General features: G+C 44.0%; 1 protein-coding gene and 1 long non-coding RNA gene across 2 annotated transcripts; one reads left to right on the top strand and one right to left on the bottom strand.

Moving 5' to 3' along the window:
• Positions 1–14,588: 14,588 nt before the first annotated feature.
• LOC113842735 (uncharacterized) lies at positions 14,589–15,894 on the bottom strand. The gene is made up of 2 exons (XR_003495399.3): positions 15,755–15,894; positions 14,589–15,352 (listed from the first exon to the last, which is right to left on the bottom strand). It is a non-coding gene; the product is annotated as an uncharacterized lncRNA (long non-coding RNA).
• On the top strand, positions 15,651–20,418 carry EDN1 (endothelin 1). Its single transcript, XM_027451476.3, has 5 exons — positions 15,651–16,040; positions 16,164–16,305; positions 17,256–17,414; positions 17,681–17,788; positions 19,128–20,418. The coding sequence occupies exons 1-5, from the start codon at positions 15,977–15,979 to the stop codon at positions 19,264–19,266; spliced, it is 612 nt and encodes a 203-aa protein (XP_027307277.1). The 5' UTR covers positions 15,651–15,976; the 3' UTR covers positions 19,267–20,418.
• The last annotated feature ends 1,944 nt before the right edge of the window (positions 20,419–22,362 follow it).

Raw genomic sequence — 22,362 nt, forward strand, 5'->3', positions numbered from 1 at the left:
CTGTGATGGGTGCCAAATGCAGTGACCTTCTGGAGAGCAGAGCCAGGCAGGGCCCTCCTGGGAGTGGTGGGGGCTGAAGTTCTCTCTCCAGGACTCCCCTACCTGCCCCAAGCTGAGAAAAAACAGAAATTCTTCTCTGTTTGTCACCCCTTCCCTCGAAGCTCACTGGTCTCCAAGCTGTCCAGATGTGCTGATATCATCCAGCAGGCCTTGCATAACTTCCTCTTGGAAAAAAAAAAAAAAAAGTAAAAAAAAAAAGTGCCGCAGTAGCAGTTCTTATGGAATTTTATTATTTTAAAAAGAACCTCTGAAACACTCAAAACCAAACTAACAGCTGTTCAGAGACCAGTTGTTTTCCCTGAATTCATTGAGTTTCTGTGTGAGCATGGACGTTTGGGATATAAATATGAACAATTCTAAAACCAATGCTCAGAAAACATCCATGCCAGAAACAATATTCTGATGAAGCTGAAAAGTGAATTTAGCTTTTAGGTCCCTGTTATCTCTTCCCTCTGGACAGGAGGGAAAGGATCACTGGTTTATTGCTCTGCTACTAATGGCACTAAATAGCTTTAGATGTAACATAAGGAAATCTTTTGTGTTAGATTTAAGGCCACATTATGAGCCCTAAAGCCAGAACTTGCATTAAAGAACCACAGTGCTATATTCTCTCCTGTGCTTCCTGCCTGGCCTCTGCAGAGTTCACTGTGTTTCTGCTGGCTTATACCAATACAGAAAAAAGGGAAAACACTGCCACTATAGGGACAAATGCAGGGCTTTGGCAGGCATCTATACAGTGCAGAATGACCTTCCTTGACAGAAACTAAGGATCATAATGAAATTATCATGCAGCAGATTTGAAATGAGCTAAATGATATTTCTTTAATACCAAATACAAATTAACCATAGAAACTTGCCATGAGATGCTGTGAACACTAAAGGCTGATCTGTATTCAAAGAACTAGATAATGTCTAAGAATAGGAACATGTGGAGGGCCGCCCCATGACACCCTTCCTGAAACAAGGAATATGGGTGAGAATGGGATGCACAAGGGATCTGAATGGATACACACAGGGTTGCAGTGTAGACCTTGAACCCGGGAGAGGGTGAGCAAGATGAGCCAACCTTCCTGGGCAGGAATGGGCCCCAAATCTCACATGTCTTCTGGCTCTTGAGTTTCCCGACTGCTGGTTGACACAAACACTTTGGGATGCCCCTGGGCTACCTCTATGGCATCTCAGCTCTTTTTGTTTTGTTTTGTTCTGTTTTTGTTTGTTTGTTATCTAACTTCAATGGATAACCTTCAAAGATTTGCCAGACTTTCTCTTTTGTTTTGTTTTGGTTTTAATACAAATTGCTCAGGATGGCAGGATTTACCTTATTTAATTTAACTGTGTTACAAGAGACTGTATTACAATTTTTCATACATAGATATCCTCAAGAATTATTCATTCAGGCTATTTCACCTCCTGCCTGGAAGCAGAAGAAAACATCTTACCTTAGGACCTCCTGGTGCATATTTTTCCATCTTTTATTTATTCTTATTTTGCTATTAGACAAATCACTGGGCAGCATGACAAATGTGGAGAGGCTGTTTCCCTCACACTGTACATCTGGATGTAAATCCTTTCCCTATGTATCACACTTTCATTAAGCCCGAACCTTAGCTTTACAGCAGATCTGCAGTATAATTGCCATGGATCTGTACCTTCTTTCTTCACAGGTTTGCCATGGAGTGTGAGAACTGGCTATTGCCTCTGCTCACATAGAAAGCGACTGTGTGAAAGCTTAATCTGTTCAGAAATGATGACCCTGGCAGCGATGTATTTATAGAAAGAAACTGCACAAACTTTCTGAGCTGTGCAGGGAAATATCTATGCCTTTTCAAGTCTGGCAGAGATGTCCTTGTAGAGGGGTGTGGGATGAGCTACGGAGATAACACTGCTCCTCATACAGCAATTGTGAGAGAGGGACAGAAAGGACTTCTGCAATTTAATTGTGTTTAAGCCATCTTGCCTGAGACAAAAACTTAAGTATATGCTTAACTTTAAAGGTGATGTTAATGCCCAAGAACCTCAGGTAAGCATAAGCCTTGTAATAATTTAATCAAGATGTTGCACAATTTTCAGAGTAGTCCCTGCTTTTCCTCCAGACATGGGTTTGAAGATGAACTGCAGGAGAAAGCGTATCAATCAGTCTGTGTAAAGACCTAAGCCCAGAAGGATAAATATGGACTAATTGTTCCTCGCCTGCAGCAGTGTAAAATGGTTTTAAAGAGCCCCCTTGTTTCAGGCACTGATGAAAGAGGAAGCCCGTCAGACAACGGGATCTGGCTGGAGACAGGCTGTGTTACCCGTCTTTGGGAGGGAACACTGGCTTAAGCTGACTGAACCTCCCTATGGACATGCAATTAGGTGGGTTGCTTCCTTCAGAGGCTCAAAATGGCGAGAGCTGAAACAGGGCCTGTTACAGGCATGCTCGCACAGCATTTAGTGGCCATTCTTGTGATGGGTTCTTTAGGAGGTTCTGCATCTCCCCCACACCGTGTCCTTCAGGTATTTTATCTTAGTTGTGTGACCATCTCCACAGCCATCTCCTCCCCAGGGCCCTCTCCAGTTCTGTCCTCTTCCTTCTCGTCCCATCCATACCCCCACTATATCTGACTTCAGTTAACAGCTGTGTTTTTATTTTTTTTTCTTTAGGTTTATTTTCTTCTCCTTTTAGAATTGCATAATGCTTTGGGTCTGCAGGCTGTGGTGAGGGATGAAGTAGTTAAAACAAGGGTAAAGAAGCTGGAGATGCTCCTCATTATTTATCATAAAAGAGCAAGTTTGGGTTTAGTCCTGAAAATCTTCCAAATCTCAAGCCTAGAACCTGCATCAAGCAGAAACTTGTTTCTTGTCTGCTCTGAGTGAAGCTATGTGTAGTGCTAGGTACAGCCCAGTGGGAGGAAGGAGCCAGGCCAGCCAGCAAGTTACCAGTCCCACCAGAAAAGCTGCTGGAGAAAAAACGACAAAAGGCAATTTGGTGATACTGGGAGTCAGGGGGAGGAGAAGGAATTGGTTATTTCAGAAGGATTAAAAGGTCAAAGGCCTCAACGTGGAGAAGTCAGCCCCAAACCACCTCAAGCTGTTAGCATGGGATCAGCTGAAAAACAAATCCAAGGGCTAATTCTTTAGCATGCTATGAAAGCAGTGTGTGTCAGGGAAGATGTTCGTCCACTGCTTGTCCTGCTTCAGGGATGAACTGGTGTGATGACCCCATGCTGATGTCCCTCCAGCTGTGACACAGCCTCCCCCTTAGTCCCAGGTCTGCTTCCCCCCCCCCCCCCCCCCCCTTGCATGTAAATACACAGAAACAGGTAGGGGTAAGGAGGAAGCCCAAGGGCAAATTCTTCCTTCCCCTGACCAAATACAGGGCACTGTCATTTCTCTCAGGAGGAGGGGATAGCGGGGAAGACAACAGCACATCATCCACAACAGTACCTGTGTTCCCAAGCAGGAGTCAAGGAGCTGTGTTATTCCAGCATGAGGAGGATGTATATGAACATACCATGAGTGGTAGGTGGGGAATCCCAGCTGTGTCAGGGCTGATTTTGACTTTGCATGACTATGAGTATCTAATAGTTTGCTTCAAAATAGAGGATACGTTCTGCTTTCTAGTTGCATGGTGGCAAATGGGAAGAAATGATGAAGGGTTGTGCTGTGACCATCCCAGGGCTGTGACTCTCCCTGGTTGTTATCCCTCACCTCAAAGATGTAAAGAGAAATAGCCTAAGCAGCTTTCTCCACACCCAGCAAACTCAGTGTACCCTTCCATTTCCAATCCATTACATTGTCCTGCCTCATAGTCAAGGATAGGGAACAGTTCTACACCATCTGCAGGTTTCCTGTGCTCAACAGCTGTTTCCAGAAGTTGCTCCTGTACTCCCCCAGATAACCAAAATAAGCTGCAGAGCAGGAAAGAAAAAGGCACCCACTCCCACCCATGAGGCTGCCCGTTTCATTTTTCTCTTCTCCAGCCTGAAGGGTATAATCTTAGTTACCTCTCCTTACAGACTCCAGCTCTCTAGTTGACAGGGCTCTTCAGCAACCCCAAATCAAAGCAGCTGATGTCTGTCTTTGTGATTAGGGGCCTGGCCCACAGCTGGCTTTAAAGGAAGAGGTCTCAGGGGGCTCTGGATGAATCCTGAACTGCAGACTCTAGTGCCTGATGCTGTGTGGTATCTCTCTAATTCTTGCTGCACTTCCTTTACCTAAGGCAGGTGTTATGTTCAGGCAGACCCCTGGTGAAGAACCTGGCGAAGATCTGCTCTGCCAGCCTGGGACAGGTAGAGTGGTGATGGGGCTGCAGGCGCCACCTTGCTGTTCAAAAACCAGCCTCCTGAGGCTGCTTCTCCCCAGCTCGTGGTACTAAACCTGAGAGCAAGGCACCACCTAGAGGCATGCCGTCTGTAGTAAGGCTGGAAGAGGGAAGCACAGGAAGGCTCCAGCTCTTTTCTGTGAGAAAAACATTGTAGTGTGGTGCTCATTAGAAACTAAAAGCATCGGAGTTCTCATTTTCCTGCTCCTTATTTTATCAAAACAAGTTGATTAGTTCAAACAATAAGTGCAAACCTGGAAACACTCTGAGAGACTAAGCTGTGGTCAGATAGACCAGGAGGGAAAACTCAGCCAACACCAAAAACTGTCCTGTAGGAGACTTTAATTGAGATATAATCCAGGCAAGATGCTCTTGATTTACTAGTAACTTGGTTTAGCCATTTTTTTGTGGAAGTCCCCGCCTCAATGTTTATGAATTAAACAAAAGCAGTTTTTGCAATTGCTGGTTTTCATCACCCAGCATATATCACAGCCTTTTAATCTTAAGTAGCTGGAGCAGTCTCTCCAGCTCAGAAAGGACTAGGATCAGAGCACTCTTGAGGCCAGCAGGTATTTCTCTCTTCTCTTCATGCAAGTCATTTCCTTTGGTACTTGGACACTGAGCTGAGGTATCTATTCCCTGTTCTGAACCACATGGGTTCCTGTCCTTGTGTTCAGACCTGCTTCCCAGATCCTGGGGACCAAGTTCCTTCAGAAAATAAATCCATCTGCCTTAGCTTTCTACATCTTTCTCATTTTCTTCTTTACAGGTTATCCTTTTCCTTTTTGCAACATCTCTTTCCACTATAAACCTATTACTAGCCTCTCTAAGTGGCAATTTAAAAAATATAGCTAAGCTTTTGAAAGTGGGGTTCATTTGTTTGTTTTGTGCCAACATCATGAAGTTTATTGAGTCTCTGAAAACTGTTACTAGTATAAAGCAGATCTCCATAACTGTAATTATCACAACTGGAGACTAGCCCTGGTTCTATTTGCACTGAGATTTGGCGTTTTCCTACATTAAGTCTCCTTGTTCAGTCACGTACTTGGAAGAAGCTTGTTTTGAAAACCACTTGAGCATGTGCTTAAGGATGTTCTTCAAGTCAGTGGAATTGGTCATGCACTGCTGAACACAGGTTAAGAGTTCAAATGAGCCCAGCAGTGGGGACCTTGCAGTTTTGGGAGCTGCATGGATTTTCTGCAGAAATTGTCTCTCTTGTATGGCCTCCAAAACACATTTATTTCCCGCCTCTTTCCCGGTTCATGTTGCTCTGGGACTAAGCCAAATGCTGGTGTTCCACTGCAAAAACGATGAAGCGCCCTGCAGTTTATTCATTGCTTAGATGCATTTCCCATGCAGTGGGCCTATGCGTCTGATTCAGGACTCTTAGAGGACAGAAGTTCAGGCTGCGTGCAACTAATCAGTGCCCATTTTTATTTATTTATTTATTTTAGCTGCAGCCTGCTTTGCTACGAGGAAATGTGCTACAGGTCACCGTAGATCCTGCCCGGGAGCCCGGCCGGCTCCGCTGGCACCACTGCCCTCTTTAGGGGAGGCTCCGCACTGCGCCCTTCGCTGCCGCTGCGGGTTTTGTAAATGGGCAGTGCTACCTTGTTTGCTCGTTTCCGAGAATTTCCCATTTGCACAGTGACAAGTGCAAGGTCCTGGATGTCAGCTGATTTGTTCCAACTGCATTTCTACCAGTTTATTTTCCATACGGCACTCGTGTGTACGGTGGCACAGGGAGAGCAAACTTGCTTGTGGCTGAAACTTGCTTCCAGTAAAAACCTCTCTACTGCTGGTGTTGGAAATCCCACCTTCTTCTTTCAAGGGATATCTTATGCAACCCTGTACAAGCTGCAGGGAAAACAGGATGTTACTTTCATGAAAGATATGAGTGATGTTTATGGAGAGAGAAGTGACAGAAGGAAAAATTGTGAATAGCGACTACATCAGAAGGGTCCTTGGGTGCCCTGCTTTGTCCTTTTCTTGTAATGAGGGCAGAAGAAGAAAACGAAACACATCTACTAATTAACACATAGTGTAATTTCCCTAGAAAAAGGAAGTAGAGGTTTCTGTTTTGCCTAATCCTGAACAAGTTTCCTGTGAAGATAAGTGGGTTTTTGACTGGGGTCATTTTGCCTTGCTGCTTTTGACTTTATTTTGCCAGCAAAACAAGCAAGCTGGAAACAAATCTGTAATGCTTTAAGCTGTGTCATTTAGCCTAGCTCAAAGAGTAAGTATCAGAAAAGGAAGCAAGGAGTTTTATTTCTTTTTTGTTGTTGTTATGCAAAACAGTACATCTTCAAATTTAGTGCCAGCTCATCCTCTGAGAAAAGTTACAGTTCTGCTCGCTGGTGGCTGGAGTAATTTTTAAAAATTTGATGCCAAGAGAAAATCTTGAAAAATAAGGTCTTTGAATCATGCCTCTGCCTTAACACCTGGCTTGAACATTCTCGAGATTGAGTTTCATTGTTCTAGGGAATAATGTGATTTTTTTTAAGGCATTTTACAAGGTAGAAACACAACTATATGGTCAAGTCACAGTAGATACGTACTGAAAATAAAATTCTAACTTTTGTTCCAGTTAGAATTGGGCCTTCCTTATTACTTTTTCCTCCTAAACTAAAATTAAACTGCTTCTGCTTCATTTCAGCTGGTTTGAAGAGGAAAAAACAAAACAAACAAACAAACAAACAAAAAACAGCCTTTTCAGAAACAGCATTTTCGGGGGGGGGGGGGGGGGGAAGGGGTAGAAAAGAAATATATTTGCAAAAATTTGAGCAAAGCTGCTCTGCTGTGTCAGCTGCTGGCTAGAACTCTGATTTATACATTTCTCATTTTCACAAGACTCATCCTAAACCTGTGTAGGATACAGCTGTTCCTGTCTGTGTCTACTGAAATCAAAAACAGTATCAGTTTTATAGCACAATTCTGCTAGGAAGGGTGGAATATGTTTGTCTTTAAATAAGAAGATGTCAGTAAAAACTGTAAAGGGGTGATAAATGTTGGGAAGATGACACTAGGGAGCAATTCTTAAGTCAATAGCTGAACACCTATAGGAAACAGGAATTTGCATGCTGCCTTTTGCCAAGGCAAATAAATCTGCTTGGAGCATATTCTGCAACAGCGGAAAGGTCTGGCTGCAGTCATGAAGCCTGCAGAGGCATTCCCAGTGCTATCAATTCAGGTTCTGCTGGTGAAAAGCTCCTAACAGAGATACGCCTCAAGCATGCTGACCAAAAGCACCCAGAAAAGCTGGCTTCATCCTTGTATGCTGTATGTCATATGGGGCAAATATTGTTACAGTAAATGAGAGTTGTATATTGCTGCTTCCCTGCCAGTGTTTTCTTACCTTTCACATTTCCCAGGGACTTTGTTGTGTGCTGGTGGCCATGCCAGTGTTTCTGACTGCATGCAAACATGAGAACTGACTCATTCTTGCAACCTGGAATATATGAGCAAAGAAAAGCAAAGCTATACCTTTGGCTGAGGCTGGATCTAAACTCTAAACTGTTTCCTAATATACGCTTATTTGCCTCATAAAGCAAGCAGAATGATTGGCAAGGCTGCTCATGTAACCCCAGGCTTAAAACAGAGGTGTCAAAGCAGCCACAGAGGGGCTACATGCTGTAGCAAAAGGGCTACACTGCAACAAAAGTTCAACATCATTCTTGGAACAATGCATTTGCTGATTACCTTAATTTCAGCAAAGCTTTTATGCACAAAGGAAAGGGTAGAGCCAGCTAGATCTCAAAAATCTACTAAATTGAACCTTTGGAGACAACCCCATGTGAAGGTGGAGCAAAGCTACATAATATGTGGGGAAAAAACAGCAAACAGGCATGTGAAAAGAAATACAAAAACCCAATTAAATTAACGAATTCAAAGAATTACCTTTAAGTGAGCTGCATGAAACAAAGATCTCATAAATGCTTTCTGAGCAAAGCAACCCCAAATTCAAGACTAATCAAAACAGTGAAAAACGGTGTTTTGACAAGCAAACCTCTGCGTACTGAAGGGGGCAGGATACAGTTTTGTGGAACTCCGTTCATTTCTCCACCCCTCCAGGCCTAAATTTAGGGCTGCCAGCATCTGAGGTCCCTTTCCACAATCAAAGGAAAGCCAGTGGTTTTCTAGAGGGCAACTCAGACACTAGCTGAGCTAAGATGTCCATCTAATTCAGAAACTGCAGCAGAGTACCAATTGTTAGATAGGATAAGTACTGGTCTCCTTGTTTCAACTCCAAACTCTGAGAGTGGGGATGACATCATCAGTTCTTTGCTGAGAATATGGGAAACTTGCATTTGTTAAAGATGGTGAAACTCTGAGGATTATCCATCAGATAGCTGTGTGCTGCTGTTAGTTATTTGCTTAGAAAGATTTTCCAATTTGATGCTTTGGTTTCAACTTCCTCACAAGACAAACTTGCCAAGAGAGAAGTAAACAAACCTGATAAAGCACATTTCCAACTAACCTTTATTTGCAAATAAATACTCTGTCATATGTTGTTGTATTCATAGAAGAAGTTGTATATGGAACCAAATCTGGTTTTGCACAAGTGACAATTTCCGTTATATATTTTCCTTTTCTTCACTAAAGTCCTTCTGCTGCATTCTTGGAACAAACTTCTTGTATTTACTGGTGATAATCCTTATTACAGTTAAACTCTTGCTTATATGCCCCATTCTTAAGAGGCTGATTATGGAAACATGTAACCTTCTAGCGTCTTTTCACAATTCTAGAAGACAAGATTTCATGCTGTTTGTATTTTGACTTGGAATGGACCTGCAGACCATGCAGAAATGCTTTTTTAAAAAACAAACAACAGATACAGAATCCAAGCATAGCTATGAGAACACATAACTATCCTCCTGGATCAGGCCATCCAGCTCACCATTTTGTCTGACATGGCCAGTGATGGATGTGTCTGCAAGAGCTAATGTTAAACGTAGGGGGGAGGAGGAAGTCAAGCACCACAGTAGATCCAGTTTATAATGAAAAAGGGCATGGGCTGCAAGTCCTTCAGGGGGCTCTGCATGTAATCTGAGGCCTGGCTGAGAGGGCTTTGGTTGCCAGCCCTGTGTTATGCCCACAGAGCTTAACCTTGTTCCTGCCATTCTACTTGCTGCTCCTGCCTGAGAGCAAATGGGGAATAAAGGATTGAAACAAGAGGAGCTCCTACAGCTTGTTGAAACAGGGGACAGCCAAACACCTTCAATATCCCTGTGACTTCACAGAATCACAGAATCACAGCATTTCTAGGTTGGAAGAGACCTCAAGATGATCGAGTCCAACCTCTGACCTAACACTAACAGTCCCCACTAAACCATATCCCTAAGCTCTACATCTAAACGTCTTTTAAAGACTTCCAGGGATGGTGACTCCACCACTTCCCTGGGCAGCCTGTTCCAATGTCTAACAACCCTTTCAGTAAAGAAGTTCTTCCTAAGATCCAACCTAAAACTCCCCTGGTGCAACTTAAGCCCATTCCCCCTTGTCCTGTCACCAGGCACGTGGGAGAACAGACCAAACCCCACCTCGCTACAGCCTCCTTTGAGGTACCTGTAGAGAGCGATAAGGTCACCCCTGAGCCTCCTTTTCTCCAGGCTGAATAATCCCAGCTCCCTCAGCCGCTCCTCGTAGGACTTGTTCTCCAGGCCCCTCACCAGATTCATCGCCCTTCTCTGGACCCGCAAAAGCACCTCGATGTCCTTCTTGTAGCGAGGGGCCCAAAACTGAACACAGTACTCGAGGTGTGGCCTCACCAGAGCCGAGTACAGGGGGACGATCACCTCCCTAGCCCTGCTGGTCACACTGTTTCTGATACACGCCAGGATGCTGTTGGCCTTCTTGGCCACCTGAGTACACTGCTGGCTCATATTCAGCCGACTATCAACCATCACTCCCAGGTCCTTCTCTGCCAGGCAGCTCTCCAACCACTCATCTCCCAGCCTGTAGCTCTGCTTGGGGTTATTGCACCCCAGGTGCAGGACCTGGCACTTGGCCTTGTTGAACTTCATGCAGTTGACCTCAGCCCATCGGTGCAGCCTATCCAGATCCTCCTGCAGAGCCTTCCTACCCTCAAGCAGATCGACACACGCACCTAACTTGGTGTCATCTGCAAACTTACTGAGGGTGCACTCAATGCCCTCGTCCAGATAATTGGTTGATGAAGATATTAAAGAGGACCGGCCCCAGCACCGAGCCCTGGGGAACGCCACTAGTGACTGGCCTCCAACTGGACTTGACTCCATTCATCACGACTCTTTGGGCCCAGCTATCCAGCCAGTTTCTAACCCAACAAAGCGTGTGCCAGTCCAAGCCAACAGCAGCCAGTTTCTTGAGGAGAATGCTGTGGGAAACGGTGTCAAAAGCCTTGCTGAAGTCAAGGTAGACCACATCCACAGCCTTTCCCTCATCCACCCAGCGCGTCACTTTGTCATAGAAGGAGATCAGGTTCATCAAGCAGGACCTGCCTTTCATAAACCCATGCTGACTGGGCCTGATCGCCTGCTTGCCCTGCAAGTGCCACGTGATGACTCCCAAGAGGATCTGCTCCATGAGCTTCCCTGGCACTGAGGTCAAACTGACAGGCCTGTAGTTTCCCAGGTCAGTCCTCTGGCCCTTCTTATAGACGGGCATCACGTTTGCTAGCCACCAGTCAACTGGGACCTCCCCCGATAGCCAGGACTGTTGATAAATGATGGTAAGTGGCTTGGCCAGCTCCTCTGCCAGTTCTCTCAGTACCCTTGGGTGGATCCCATCCGGCCCCATCGACTTGTGCACATCCAAGTGCCGTACCAGGTCACCAACCATTTCTTCGTGGATAGTGAGGGCCACATCCTGCTCCCCATCCCCTTCCACCAGCTCAGGGTACTGGGTGTCCAGAGAACAACCAGTATTGCCACTAAAGACTGAGGTGAAGAAGGCATTAAGCACCTCCACCTTTTCCTCGTCTCTTGTAACTAAGTTTCCCCCCGCATCCAGTAAAGGATGGAGATTCTCCTTAGTCCTCCTTTTTGTGTTGATGTATTTATAAAAACATTTTTTGTTATCTTTAACGGCAGTAGCCAGATTGAGCTCCAGATGAGCTTTGGCCTTTCTAATTTTGACTTGCTTCAGTGTGAAGTGGATACTTTATCTCACAACATCCAGAGGCAGGTTGTGAAAGTAGGGGTGAAGTTCCTGTTAACTCTCACCTAAAAGTTCCACGGATCCTTTATTCCAAGATTATTTAAAACATTTTTTTCCCACCTGATGTTTCCCCTCTTCTAAAAAAATGGCTTGGCTTCCAGCAAAACATTTCCCTGACACTTCCAGGTCTTTGTTGTGGAAAGTACAGGCAGGAGGAAGGTTTCACAACAGTCCCTCTGAAACCCGAATCCTTGCAGACCATCTTTTTTGCGTTTCTGGTAACAACAGTTTAAGCTCTGGGAGAAACTGTGACCTTTGCTCAGTAAAGTTGATTTTCTCCTCTGTTTGAGTGCTATGCTAATTGGATTTCTGCTACAACTGAGTTTTAGCTGCTTGCTTTCCTTTCCTCGCCAATCCTTCACCCACCTTTACCGCAGAGATAGAGCCAGTGGTAACCAAAAGGAGTGGAGAACAGAGAAAAACCTGCCACAGAAGCATTTTCCTCTTCCTTAGAAGTCAGGGCTCTAACAGCACATACTTGAAATGGTTTCTAGTCACTGACACCTAGAGCCAGGACATGTACGGTCAGGAAGAGCTTTATTTTCTCATCTGTGGACAGGCCTTTTGTACCAAGCATCATATAGCTACCACCCTCCTCCCCAGTTTAAATACGATTTAGTATGCAGAATGAGTTTTGGAAGGAAAATGACCATTGGTGGGATCAGGGAGGGGAGAGGATTCTGGTACATATTTCAAACAGGTGGGACTGTGGTTTCTGGGTTAGTGGCTAACTCTCTACCTCTCCTCAGTGCTTTACCAGGTCTACAAGTGTGATGTGAGGTGTGCATCCACGTCCTTTGGGAAACCTCACTAGTTGCATGAGGTGGGCATCTATGTCCTTTGAGAAACCTCACTAGTTGCAGATGGGGAGAAATGAGGAAAGTTGGTTCACCAGAAATTATGCTTCTACCCAAGAACCCCAATAGCAGAAGTATCTGTGAAAGGAATTACTTTGTAGGCTGGGTAGTCACAAAGGAGAATAAGGTCATTTCCAAGAAGTCCCAATTAGTTAGCTCTTAGTTGCATGTTATGCAAGGAAAGGGAAGAGTCCCCTTCCCCCTCCTCTTGTGTAACAAGGGGCGGAAGAGGACTGGATGGCCCATAAGGGGAGAGAAAGGTGCAAGAGAGGCAGTCAGCGAAGGGACAAGTTATGCAACTTTCACTTAATTGAGAATTGTGTTTCAAATCTGCAGAAAACAGCACATTGCTCTCCTTGTTCCCTGGACAGAAAGGCACAGTTTTACAATCTCCTTTTATTGTTTTGCTGATAAGCAGGCATTTCACTTGTCTGACACTATACAAAATGTCCTTTAGTAAATTCAGTCAGTGCCGTGGCCTTTTCCAGCTGGAACGTTAAACCAGATCCTGGCTGGCCAGCTAAGTTTTTACCCCATAACAGATTGTTGTAGCTGTGGCTGGCCAAGGTACCTGAGCTAGAAAGGGAAAAAGTCAGCTTCAATTCCTGTTTCTACCCTTGCCCAAATGTGCAGTGCAATTATAGTGCAAGCTTTGAGACCTTTGGGACAAGCTGGGTTGGCATGCACAAAAACAACTTGAGTACATGACTTTGTATTATTGTCCATGACTTTGTATTTCCATTCTGCAAACTGACTGCTAGCCAAAGTTTAGGCCTGCTCTGCTTATTTTGTAAGAACCCTCTACGACCTATACAGACTCCTACTGTAAACAGCTATAAAGTTAGCAAATCTTCCTTCTTTGGCAAAACTCCCAAAGAGTACTTCTGTCTGGTACCTCTCTGTGTCCAAGGAAGGGTCAGGGGTTACCTCTTCCAGGGGAAACCTGGTATGGTAATCTCCATTGCCTGAAATGACCCATCTGGGTCACTGGCAATTGAACACAAATTTGTTTTTGCATTACTCTGACAAGCAACAGGATTGTTTGATTCCTGTTCAGCTCAAGACCTGAAAGTAAAGCTATCAGAAATTGCTGAATCAGAGGACACGGATCTCTGACAACAACAATATTTGTGAATCTTAAAAAAATAATATATGTAATATATGTATATATATATATATATATATAAAAAGCTGAAGTTGTTTTTGTTTTCTAAAAAAAATAAATAAAATAAAAAAGAACAGCACCTTCTGAGGTCCCTATGATTACCATGTTTCTTCGTTAGTCAACGGAAACATGCCATTTTTGCCACTTAACAAAATACTTTCTAACAAGACATTATCACAAAGATGAAAATACCTTGCATTGGTATGAATAATTTTGGCTTTATGTGAACATATTAGAGAAAGAAACCCCAGAAAAAAAAAATATTTTAAGTGCTGGCATGTTCTTAAGTGATAGACCTTCTGTATTTTATACAGAAATGACAGCTATCTTTCAACCCACACAAATGCATTTATTTTTCTTTTTTTTAAGCATAAAGCAACCAAAAAACTTCCACCTGATTACTATCTGAACTTTTGGATATCAATAGAGTTTATTATTTCAGTGGGCTATTAGTTTTTATTTGTGTCTAGGTGACCTCTGCTGGTAGATTCTTATTATTACTGTAATCTTATCATTGTTATCATAACTGTAATAATACTGTAATAATAATTATTATTAGGAAAAAAATCTTCACTAAAAGGGTTGTGAAGTATTGGAACAGGCTGCCCAGGGAAGTGGTTGTAGAGTCACCACCACTGGAGGTCTTCAAAAAACATGTAGAGCTTAGTGACATGGTTTAATGGCAGTGCTAGGTTGGACTAGATGACCTTAGAGCTCTTTTCCAATCTGAATGATTCTATGATTCTAATTCATATGTAAGGGTATAGATGCATTGATATTCTGGTAAGTACTGCCCTACATTCACAAGAAAACATACAATCCTTGCTCTGAAAAATAGACTCCCATTCTGTAAAGGTGTAAAACAAACAAACAAACAAACAAACAAAACAAACAAACAAAAAAAAACCAGCCTCAACCACAAAACAAACAAATAAGAACAAAACCAAAACAAAACAGAAGGCAGTTTTTAGATAAAAATTTACAAATATCTAAGAACATCTCAGGATAGGGTCACTGGCGTTTATTCAACATAATTGCCTAAATGCCAGCTATTGCTCGGAAAGCCCCTGAATTTCATCCTGCTAAAAGCAAGGAGGTTATACCAAGGAAAGGGTTAGTCTCCATTTGCATTCTTTCCTTGTACGCTTTCTCATCCCAACTGCTAACAGCTACTGTATACCAGCTAAATGGACTTTTATTCTGACTCAGCATGGCTGCTGACAGTCTGTCCCATATGCTACAGCAGAACAGGATAATATGATACTTAATAAAAATGGCCATTCACCTCAGGTATCACAATGCAACTCGCAGCTAACAGCCTTGGTCTTTGTGAGACCCAAGGTCATTTCTATTATTACAGCACAGTGCAAGGAAATGCCACAAATACCGAGAGGGCCTTATCTATTTATCATAGGTGAAGTTGGCACGCTTTGCAGTACTATGGCTTCATGTCGGAGCACAGGCTTTGAGTTCATACAAGTTTATAACGCGGGGCTGGCTCTGGCAGCCCAGACAGAGCTCAGCGTGTGGTGCACGTGTGTATTTATGATGACATTGCTGCGACCGTTCCTCAAGCACTCAGCTGCCACACCGACAGCAACAGTGCCTCAGGACAAGGCATCAGGTGCAGATGCGCTGGAAAAAACTTGTCTTGCCCATGTCCTGCTCATGGCGGGAGCCAGGGGCACAGGCCTGGCATAGGGCTCGCCTCTTCCTTGCCCCGCATCCTTCGTGTAATGTGCCCGGTCCCCTACACGGGCTTCGCTTTGCCTGTCACGACAGAAACGAGAAGTTAGCCAACAGTCTGTGTCACGGCTGCAGCCAATCCGACCCCGCACACCCCAATGGAGCCTGAAGGGGCCGGGGTCGGGCCAAGCCCCGAGATCCGCCGCGACACCTCCGCCGTGCCGCGGCCGACCAGTACAGCCCAGTATGGCCCAATACAGCCCAGTACTGCCCTGCCCGGCCCAGCCCAGCCCAGCCCAGCCCAGCCCGGCGCCCCCCGCCCCGCCACGCCACGCCGCCCCCCCCCCCCCCCCCTCGGGCTCCCGCTCTGAAGTTTGCAGTCGATTTCCTCCCCGGGCCGGCCTTATCTCGGGCCGCACGTTGGCGCGCGGTGACTAATAGCGGCACAACATTGTCTCGGGATAAAATAGAGCCGGAGCTGTTTACCCGCTCCATGGGGGTTCGCTATAAAAGGGCGCCGGGGGCTGCCGCGCCAGCCAGACGCGCCGGGCCGCCCCAAGCTGCCGCCTGCCCTCGCTGCCAGCAGGAGCCAGCGCCCTCCGTCCTGCGGCGGCCACAGCCTTCTCCCTCCGTCTCCTTCCCTCTTCTTTAACTTTGTTTCTTATAAAAGAAAAAAAAAAAAGGTTTAGCTTGAGTTTTGCTCCCGCTATGGATTACTCGCACGTCGTCCTCCCGCTGCTCTTCGTGCTATGCCCGGGGCTGCTGCCGGCAGGTAGGTGCAGCCTCGGGGCGCAGCGGGTGGGAGAGGGTCGGGGGGTTGGGCACTACACCGGGCTGAACCGAGCCGGGCTGGGCTGAACCGAGCCGCGCTGAGCCTCTGCCTCTCCTTCCTTAGCCCCCGGAGCCGAGGTGGGCTCCGCTCCACCGCCCCCCGCCGCCCTGCACCGCCGCGCACGGCGCTGCTCCTGCTCATCGCTGCTGGACGAGGAGTGCGTCTACTTCTGCCACTTGGACATCATCTGGATCAACACCCCTGAGTGAGTGGGCCGCCGGGGGTCTGCTGAAGGTGGGGGGGGGGGGAGATAAAGTGGATGGGGGTGTTCATGGGGGGGGTGCTGAGGAACCTCAAGATCCCCTGCAGAAAGAAGGGGGAGAAAGGAGTGTTTCTGTGCATGGGGTCTCCTACTGTTTCCCCCCTACACCCTGTTTTTCTGCTGCATTTAGTAGCAAGGCTGTTCACTTGGAGAACGTATTTGAGCACCTAGAGCAAGGGGAGAGCGCCTCATAGCCCTAATGCACCTGCGCTCCCAAAATCTAGGCAAGTGTTTCCTTTGGGTGTTGCCCTGCAAGGGCTGCAGGTTGCTTTTCACCATGAATTAGAAACAGAATGCCAAAAGCATGTTTGTATCACTCTGATTTTACATGGCCATTTTTCTGAGATGTTACGAGGCTGAAAGGTTTCCTTTGACACAGGGTGTCTTCTCACCAGCTCTTGCTACACTCTGCTGCAGACTAATGCATCTCGCATGTTAATAGCAATAGGTGCAGAGTCCGTTTCTGCAGACTCCTTTCCAAAAGGTAGCGAGCTAGAGCCTCACCTAACACTGCAAACACTGACTTTGGCGATCTGTTCTACTGCTGGAATTCCTCTGAGGATATGTGCCTCTCTTTTATTGCTTCTCTCAGTATTGGCAGTTACCAAAGTTCAAAGAGATGAGACTCTATTGGTTTCTATTGCACAGAGCAGCGTAGCAGCTTTATGAAATCACAATTAAAAGGTCATTAGCCTTGCCAGTAGCCATGTTAATCACTATGTTGCAGGATCGTCAGAAGCATTTACATGGAAATTTATGACCAGCAAGGCATTCCCAAACCCACAACCTTTACTCACACAATCAATCCCATCAATAAGATTGCCCAAAATACCCTGCTGTTCTGAAGCCACAAAATTATTTGAATAACTTTCATGTTGTCTGTTTGATCATAGGAAGACCGTTCCTTATGGTCTTGGAGGCCCTTCTCGATCCAGAAGATCTCTGAAGGACATGGTGCCTGAGATGCTCACTGAAGCCAGCAGCAGATGCCGATGTGCCAACCAGAAAGACAAGAAATGTCTGAACTTCTGCCAGACAGGAAAAGATCTCTGGTGCGTTTATTGTTGCTACTCTTTAAAAGGCAGCACATGTGAAAAGGCTGGATTGTGGTAGACTTACTCATTTTGGCACTTGCTGAGTGAATAATCTTCCCAAAGCCTTGCCTCCTACCTGGGTGCTCATGCTGCTATGATACATACTAGGGTTTGGCCCAGATAGATGGCTTATTACATGCCTTAAGAAGTGGTTGATGAGATGCCTCCCCTTGTGGACTGCAGACTTGCTTTTTTTAACAGCTGCATCTTTTGACTTCTAATAGGGCTCAGTCCACAGTGGAGATGACCTTGCATCATCACAACAAAGGTGGCAATTGCATTGGACCCAAATGCATGAACCAACAGTTTGTTGACAGCAGGAAGATTAAGAGGTGAGTTTCCTCTCATCCAGCTGTAGTTCCCTTGAATAGCAATAGAGAGCACCATTCACCTCCCTTTGGGTCAACGCAGGCTTGGCTGTTGATTTCAACTTGAGAGTTCTGAGGGAATCAGTGAGGATATTTTCAGGGCTTTTGTTCATGCTGTGGAACCTTAGCTTGTGAAGACAAGGGTACTGAGCTCTGCCTAGCCTCATCCATTTGCTTGTGGGGAGCAGATTTGGTTGTAGGTTTAAAGATACCCCAGTTTTCAGAAGAGTATAAAATTGTATTCTGGCAGAAATAGCAGAACCTGATACATGAGTGCGTACAGCCATTATCACAATTACTTAAAAATAGTACATCACAACTATTCTAAAACTAAGTTGAGTCTGAATACTTTTTATTAGATTATTTGCCTCATCTCACTGGGGGAAAATCCAGATTTGAATATATGGTTTCTTCTCACTGGTGTGGCTGCTTATCCCTTATGTTGTCTGATTAAAACTGTGTATGATGAATACAGGATGCTAGCAATAGAAATGACTGTAGAGAGGCTGAGAAAACGGAAAATAAATATTAAATGAATATTCAAGCCCAATTTGACTTCTGAAACTGAGAGTAAATTCCAGGACTGCACTTTGAAATCCATGCAGAAAAAGTTGAGTGGCAATAGAGAGCAGTATCCCTTTCCAGTGCAGTTCAAAGAGGCATACCTTGGAATTGCTGCACCCATGAACCCCACAAGATGCCAGAAATCAGCTTTGGAACCGAGCATCAGTACAGCTACATCACCTCTGGTGTTCAGTCTTCATATATATGCCCATGTGAAAGTGCAGCATACAAAAGTTCACCCATGCAAACGTAGGCTCTCAAGTGCTGCTTTCAAAAGCAAAACAGGGTGTGTGGGATCAGGTAGCCTGGTGATTTTGAGTGAGACTTTGGCCCTGGAGTTGTTAAATCATTTCTGAAGATGAAACTTACTTCTTAATTCTGGTATGGGCCCCATTATGGGTCCAGATCTATTTTACCTGAAAGAAAAGAAACAGTCAAAAAGAGTAATGCTGAAGACCTCTTGGTTGGATATATGCTATTTAAGAAAGTCAAGGCCATGTAAAGTTGAATAAATATTTCAACATATTTTAATGTTTGGATTGAAATTCTAATTCACATATTTTGAGTGGCTTAGGTTAGCATAATTCTGGTGGTTGTATAGCAGTCACTGGTTTCTGAGGATCCTATGGTAGAAATTGATGCTAGAGTTTAGTTAATCAAACCGCTGAGTGTCTGCACACTGGACATGCATCTTTATTATTCATGTAATAATAAGGGTATATTTCTTATTTTTTTGCAGGCTGGAGGCCATTGGTAACAGTATCAAAGCTTCCTTCAGTATTGCAAAGCTGAAGGCTGAGCACCAGAAAGGGTGGAAGCTTAAACATAACAGGGCAAACAAAAGGCAAAGCATCTGGGAAAGCCTGAAAACATCCTAGTGGGAAGATCACCCCAATCTTTCTCCATCACATTTGCTGCCGAAGCATCATCAAAACTCTCCTTTGACTTTTAACATTCCGCTACGGCAAAGGGCCTCTGTCCAAGTGTTTGTGCAGCAAAGCAAAACACTGAGGAAATCCCATATATGGAGGTATAAAAGCAAAGGATTTCATCCTTCTGGAATTCAGACAGATAGTAGAGGGGGAGAAAGGAAATCCACATGTAACATGTTAAAAGCTATCTCTATGAAGAAATAGTTGAATATTACTTCTGGAATGTTACTCATCAATTGAGCAGCTTTCAGGGTCTACAGCAAATGCATTTTGCAAGGAAGACCTCGCAGATGTGCTTAAAAAGGACAGAAAGCAAGATCTGAGCAGACAAACTTCAAAGCAAAAACTCTATTTCTTGACTAAAATGCAAAAATTAAAGCCACAGTGCTACTTTAACCAGGACTTACTGCATATATACATGTCTACCTCGCATGCTGTTTGTTGCACTCCTGCTAGAGCATTTTCACACCTTTTTATTGCCTTTAGTAATCAGTAGCAACCCTTTGCCTTTTTTTTCAGAAGTCTAGTTTACTTGTACAACTGGAGTTAACTGAATGTGGGTTCGATGCTGTGCTTGTTTGCATAGGTAGAGTTCATTGGTTTTGGATACCAAAGGACTGTTCAACAGAAAATAAGCATTAGAGAACACTACTAGATTTCCCATAACAATGATATCTTGATAACAAGTTCTAATAATAGAGGTTGTTACGTCTTACACGCCACCAAAACAGCACTGGAGCAGAGCTGTAACAGATACTGTTGTTGGGTTCATTCAGTGCTTTGTTTGGTATAAATGTGTAGAGACAAAGGGTTGTCTTAAATTATGTGAAAAGGCTAATATTGTGTGAATGTTATATCAGTGAATTTGTTCGCATTGATGAATTTGCTGACAGGTTTGATTGAATTTTATGTGCTTAATTTTTAGGTGGTATGTATTTATATTCACACAAGTTCTTCATTATATTTACCATGTTGAATACACATTGAAGTAGGCCATATTGGTCTATGCATGTTTTATGTATTTCTGTATGAAATTGGGAAATGCTTTATGCCTATCAAGGTAAATATTTTCAGAAATAAATATTTTTAATTACTGTATTGGCTTGTTTTCCATGTGCTCTGCTTTTTTCCTAGGCCCATGGTGATGGAGGCAGACTGCCCCACATACAAAGCTGACCTAAATGAGGTGTATGCCCATGATTACTTTTCTGACAAATTAGCAAGATTCCAGCACCGACAGTTTAGACCAGGGCTGTGCCAGATGTGAAACAACAGGCATTACTTGTTCTAGCTTAATGCTTCCACATTGAAATTTATTGACAAAATTAGAATTGGCCAAATGAGATTAGACTAGAGAAACACTCTGTCACATGGCTAATGTTATTTTTCATCCAATATTATAAATTCCAGTGTTGGATATATTGTATAATTAAAATATGGCCAATAAGGGTTGGATATTCACAGAATTTCTAGGTTGGAAGAGACCTCAAGATCATCGAGTCCAATTGATGAACTAGAGGAGAAAGATGAGCACACTGGATACTTTGTGGGCTATATTGGGTTCAGCGTGGTTATGCTAGTTATTACCATGCTATCCCAGAAGTCTCGTCTCTTAAAGATGGAGACCTCAATGCGACCTGGCCCCAACCCAGGAAAGAGCCAAAGCAGTAGTAAAACATTGCATATCTCCAAATGTTTTGGGCTATATGGGAAAACAAAACAAAAGAGTTAGTTCATACTTGCTGGATAAAAATGAGGGTTTTGTGCATGTGTGAGGGGGGGTTGTTTTGTTTTTAAACATTTACAAGCAGATAAAAGGTGTGAGACACAAAAGCTGATTATAGTGGCAGTTAAAAATTGCTGAAATAGTTCTGTATTTCTTGTTGATGTTCACTTGCTTGTAGAGTGCTTCCTACTGCAACACCAGAAGGCTAAACGCAGCCATTATACTGTTTCCTCCAATACACTCTGCTGCATTTTGGGCAGCAATTGAATTGAGAGGTGGTAGTGTTGGCAGCCCAGCTCTGTATTAACTGTGTCTTGCCCTGGTTTGCATTAATAAACTGGACTAAAAACCAGAATTTAATAGTCTGTGTGCTGGGATTTATGGCACGGAATATGGAGCAGTGTAAAAGTACATTATGATTCATAATAAACTGCACAAAAATATGTTCTACCTGAAGCCAATGGAAACGTGCTGATTGTGAAGGCAAGGCTGCAAAATCGGGGCTCTCATTATTTTAGCTAGAACTATTCTCAATTTTTCTCTCACAAAATAAACCTTTCATGGACACTGTCTATTTTCAGGTAAGTGATAGATTTCTCTAATTCAGGATGATATCTGAGAAGGACAAATGGCAACATATAGAGAAGAGGGCTTTCTACAGCGGCAATACCATAACAGTCCCAAAATACATATGAAATTATAGCTCAGATCAAGAGCAAGGAATGGCCCAGTTCCCAAACTGTTACCAAGTTGTACCTCCATCTTCTCATTTTTCCTGGGTTCAGCATGATCATTTCTGAAATTGTAAAAAGCTTCACAGCAAAAGACTATTTCTCTCCTTCCAAATATAAGCTTGCTGTACTTATTTTCATTCAGTGCAATGTGTAATCTTACTTGCTCAGCCAGTTCATTTTCATTTTCTCTGGATAAAGGTTGTTTTGACCGCATACCAAAACAGGGTATACAATAAAACAAAGCTTCGACATGTGAGTCAGGCTTGAAGTCAGGAAAATAATACAATGCCACTGAAATTCTTTCCATCTTATCTACATAATTCTGACCTAATTTTTCCAGAAATGGCAACTCTAATCTGTACCATGTTATCATGAACTGCCCCAAAATAATTCACACAGGAAGTCCTAATGTTGCCTATAGAAGTTACCAAATACCAGCTTCTTTGTTCATTTCCTTACATTAGGATAAATTTAGCCACTACAACACGTTACAGTATTCAGACAGTGGTTTGTGCAGCTCAGTCCATCTGATGTTTACTTGCTTCACACTTAACTGTTTGCCTCTGTGTATAAAAAATATAT

Source organism: Anas platyrhynchos, chromosome 2 (genome assembly GCF_047663525.1).
Source record: "Anas platyrhynchos isolate ZD024472 breed Pekin duck chromosome 2, IASCAAS_PekinDuck_T2T, whole genome shotgun sequence".
NCBI classification, from domain to species: domain Eukaryota; kingdom Metazoa; phylum Chordata; class Aves; order Anseriformes; family Anatidae; genus Anas; species Anas platyrhynchos.

Bases quoted from the DNA above. Each gene is read 5' to 3' on its own strand.
- EDN1 (XM_027451476.3), top strand. From the start codon at position 15,977: ATGGATTACTCGCACGTCGTCCTCCCGCTGCTCTTCGTGCTATGCCCG. The intron at 16,041-16,163 runs GTAGGTGCAGCC...CTCCTTCCTTAG, and splicing joins CCCGGGGCTGCTGCCGGCAG to CCCCCGGAGCCGAGGTGGGC. The intron at 17,415-17,680 runs GTGCGTTTATTG...GACTTCTAATAG, and splicing joins CAGACAGGAAAAGATCTCTG to GGCTCAGTCCACAGTGGAGA.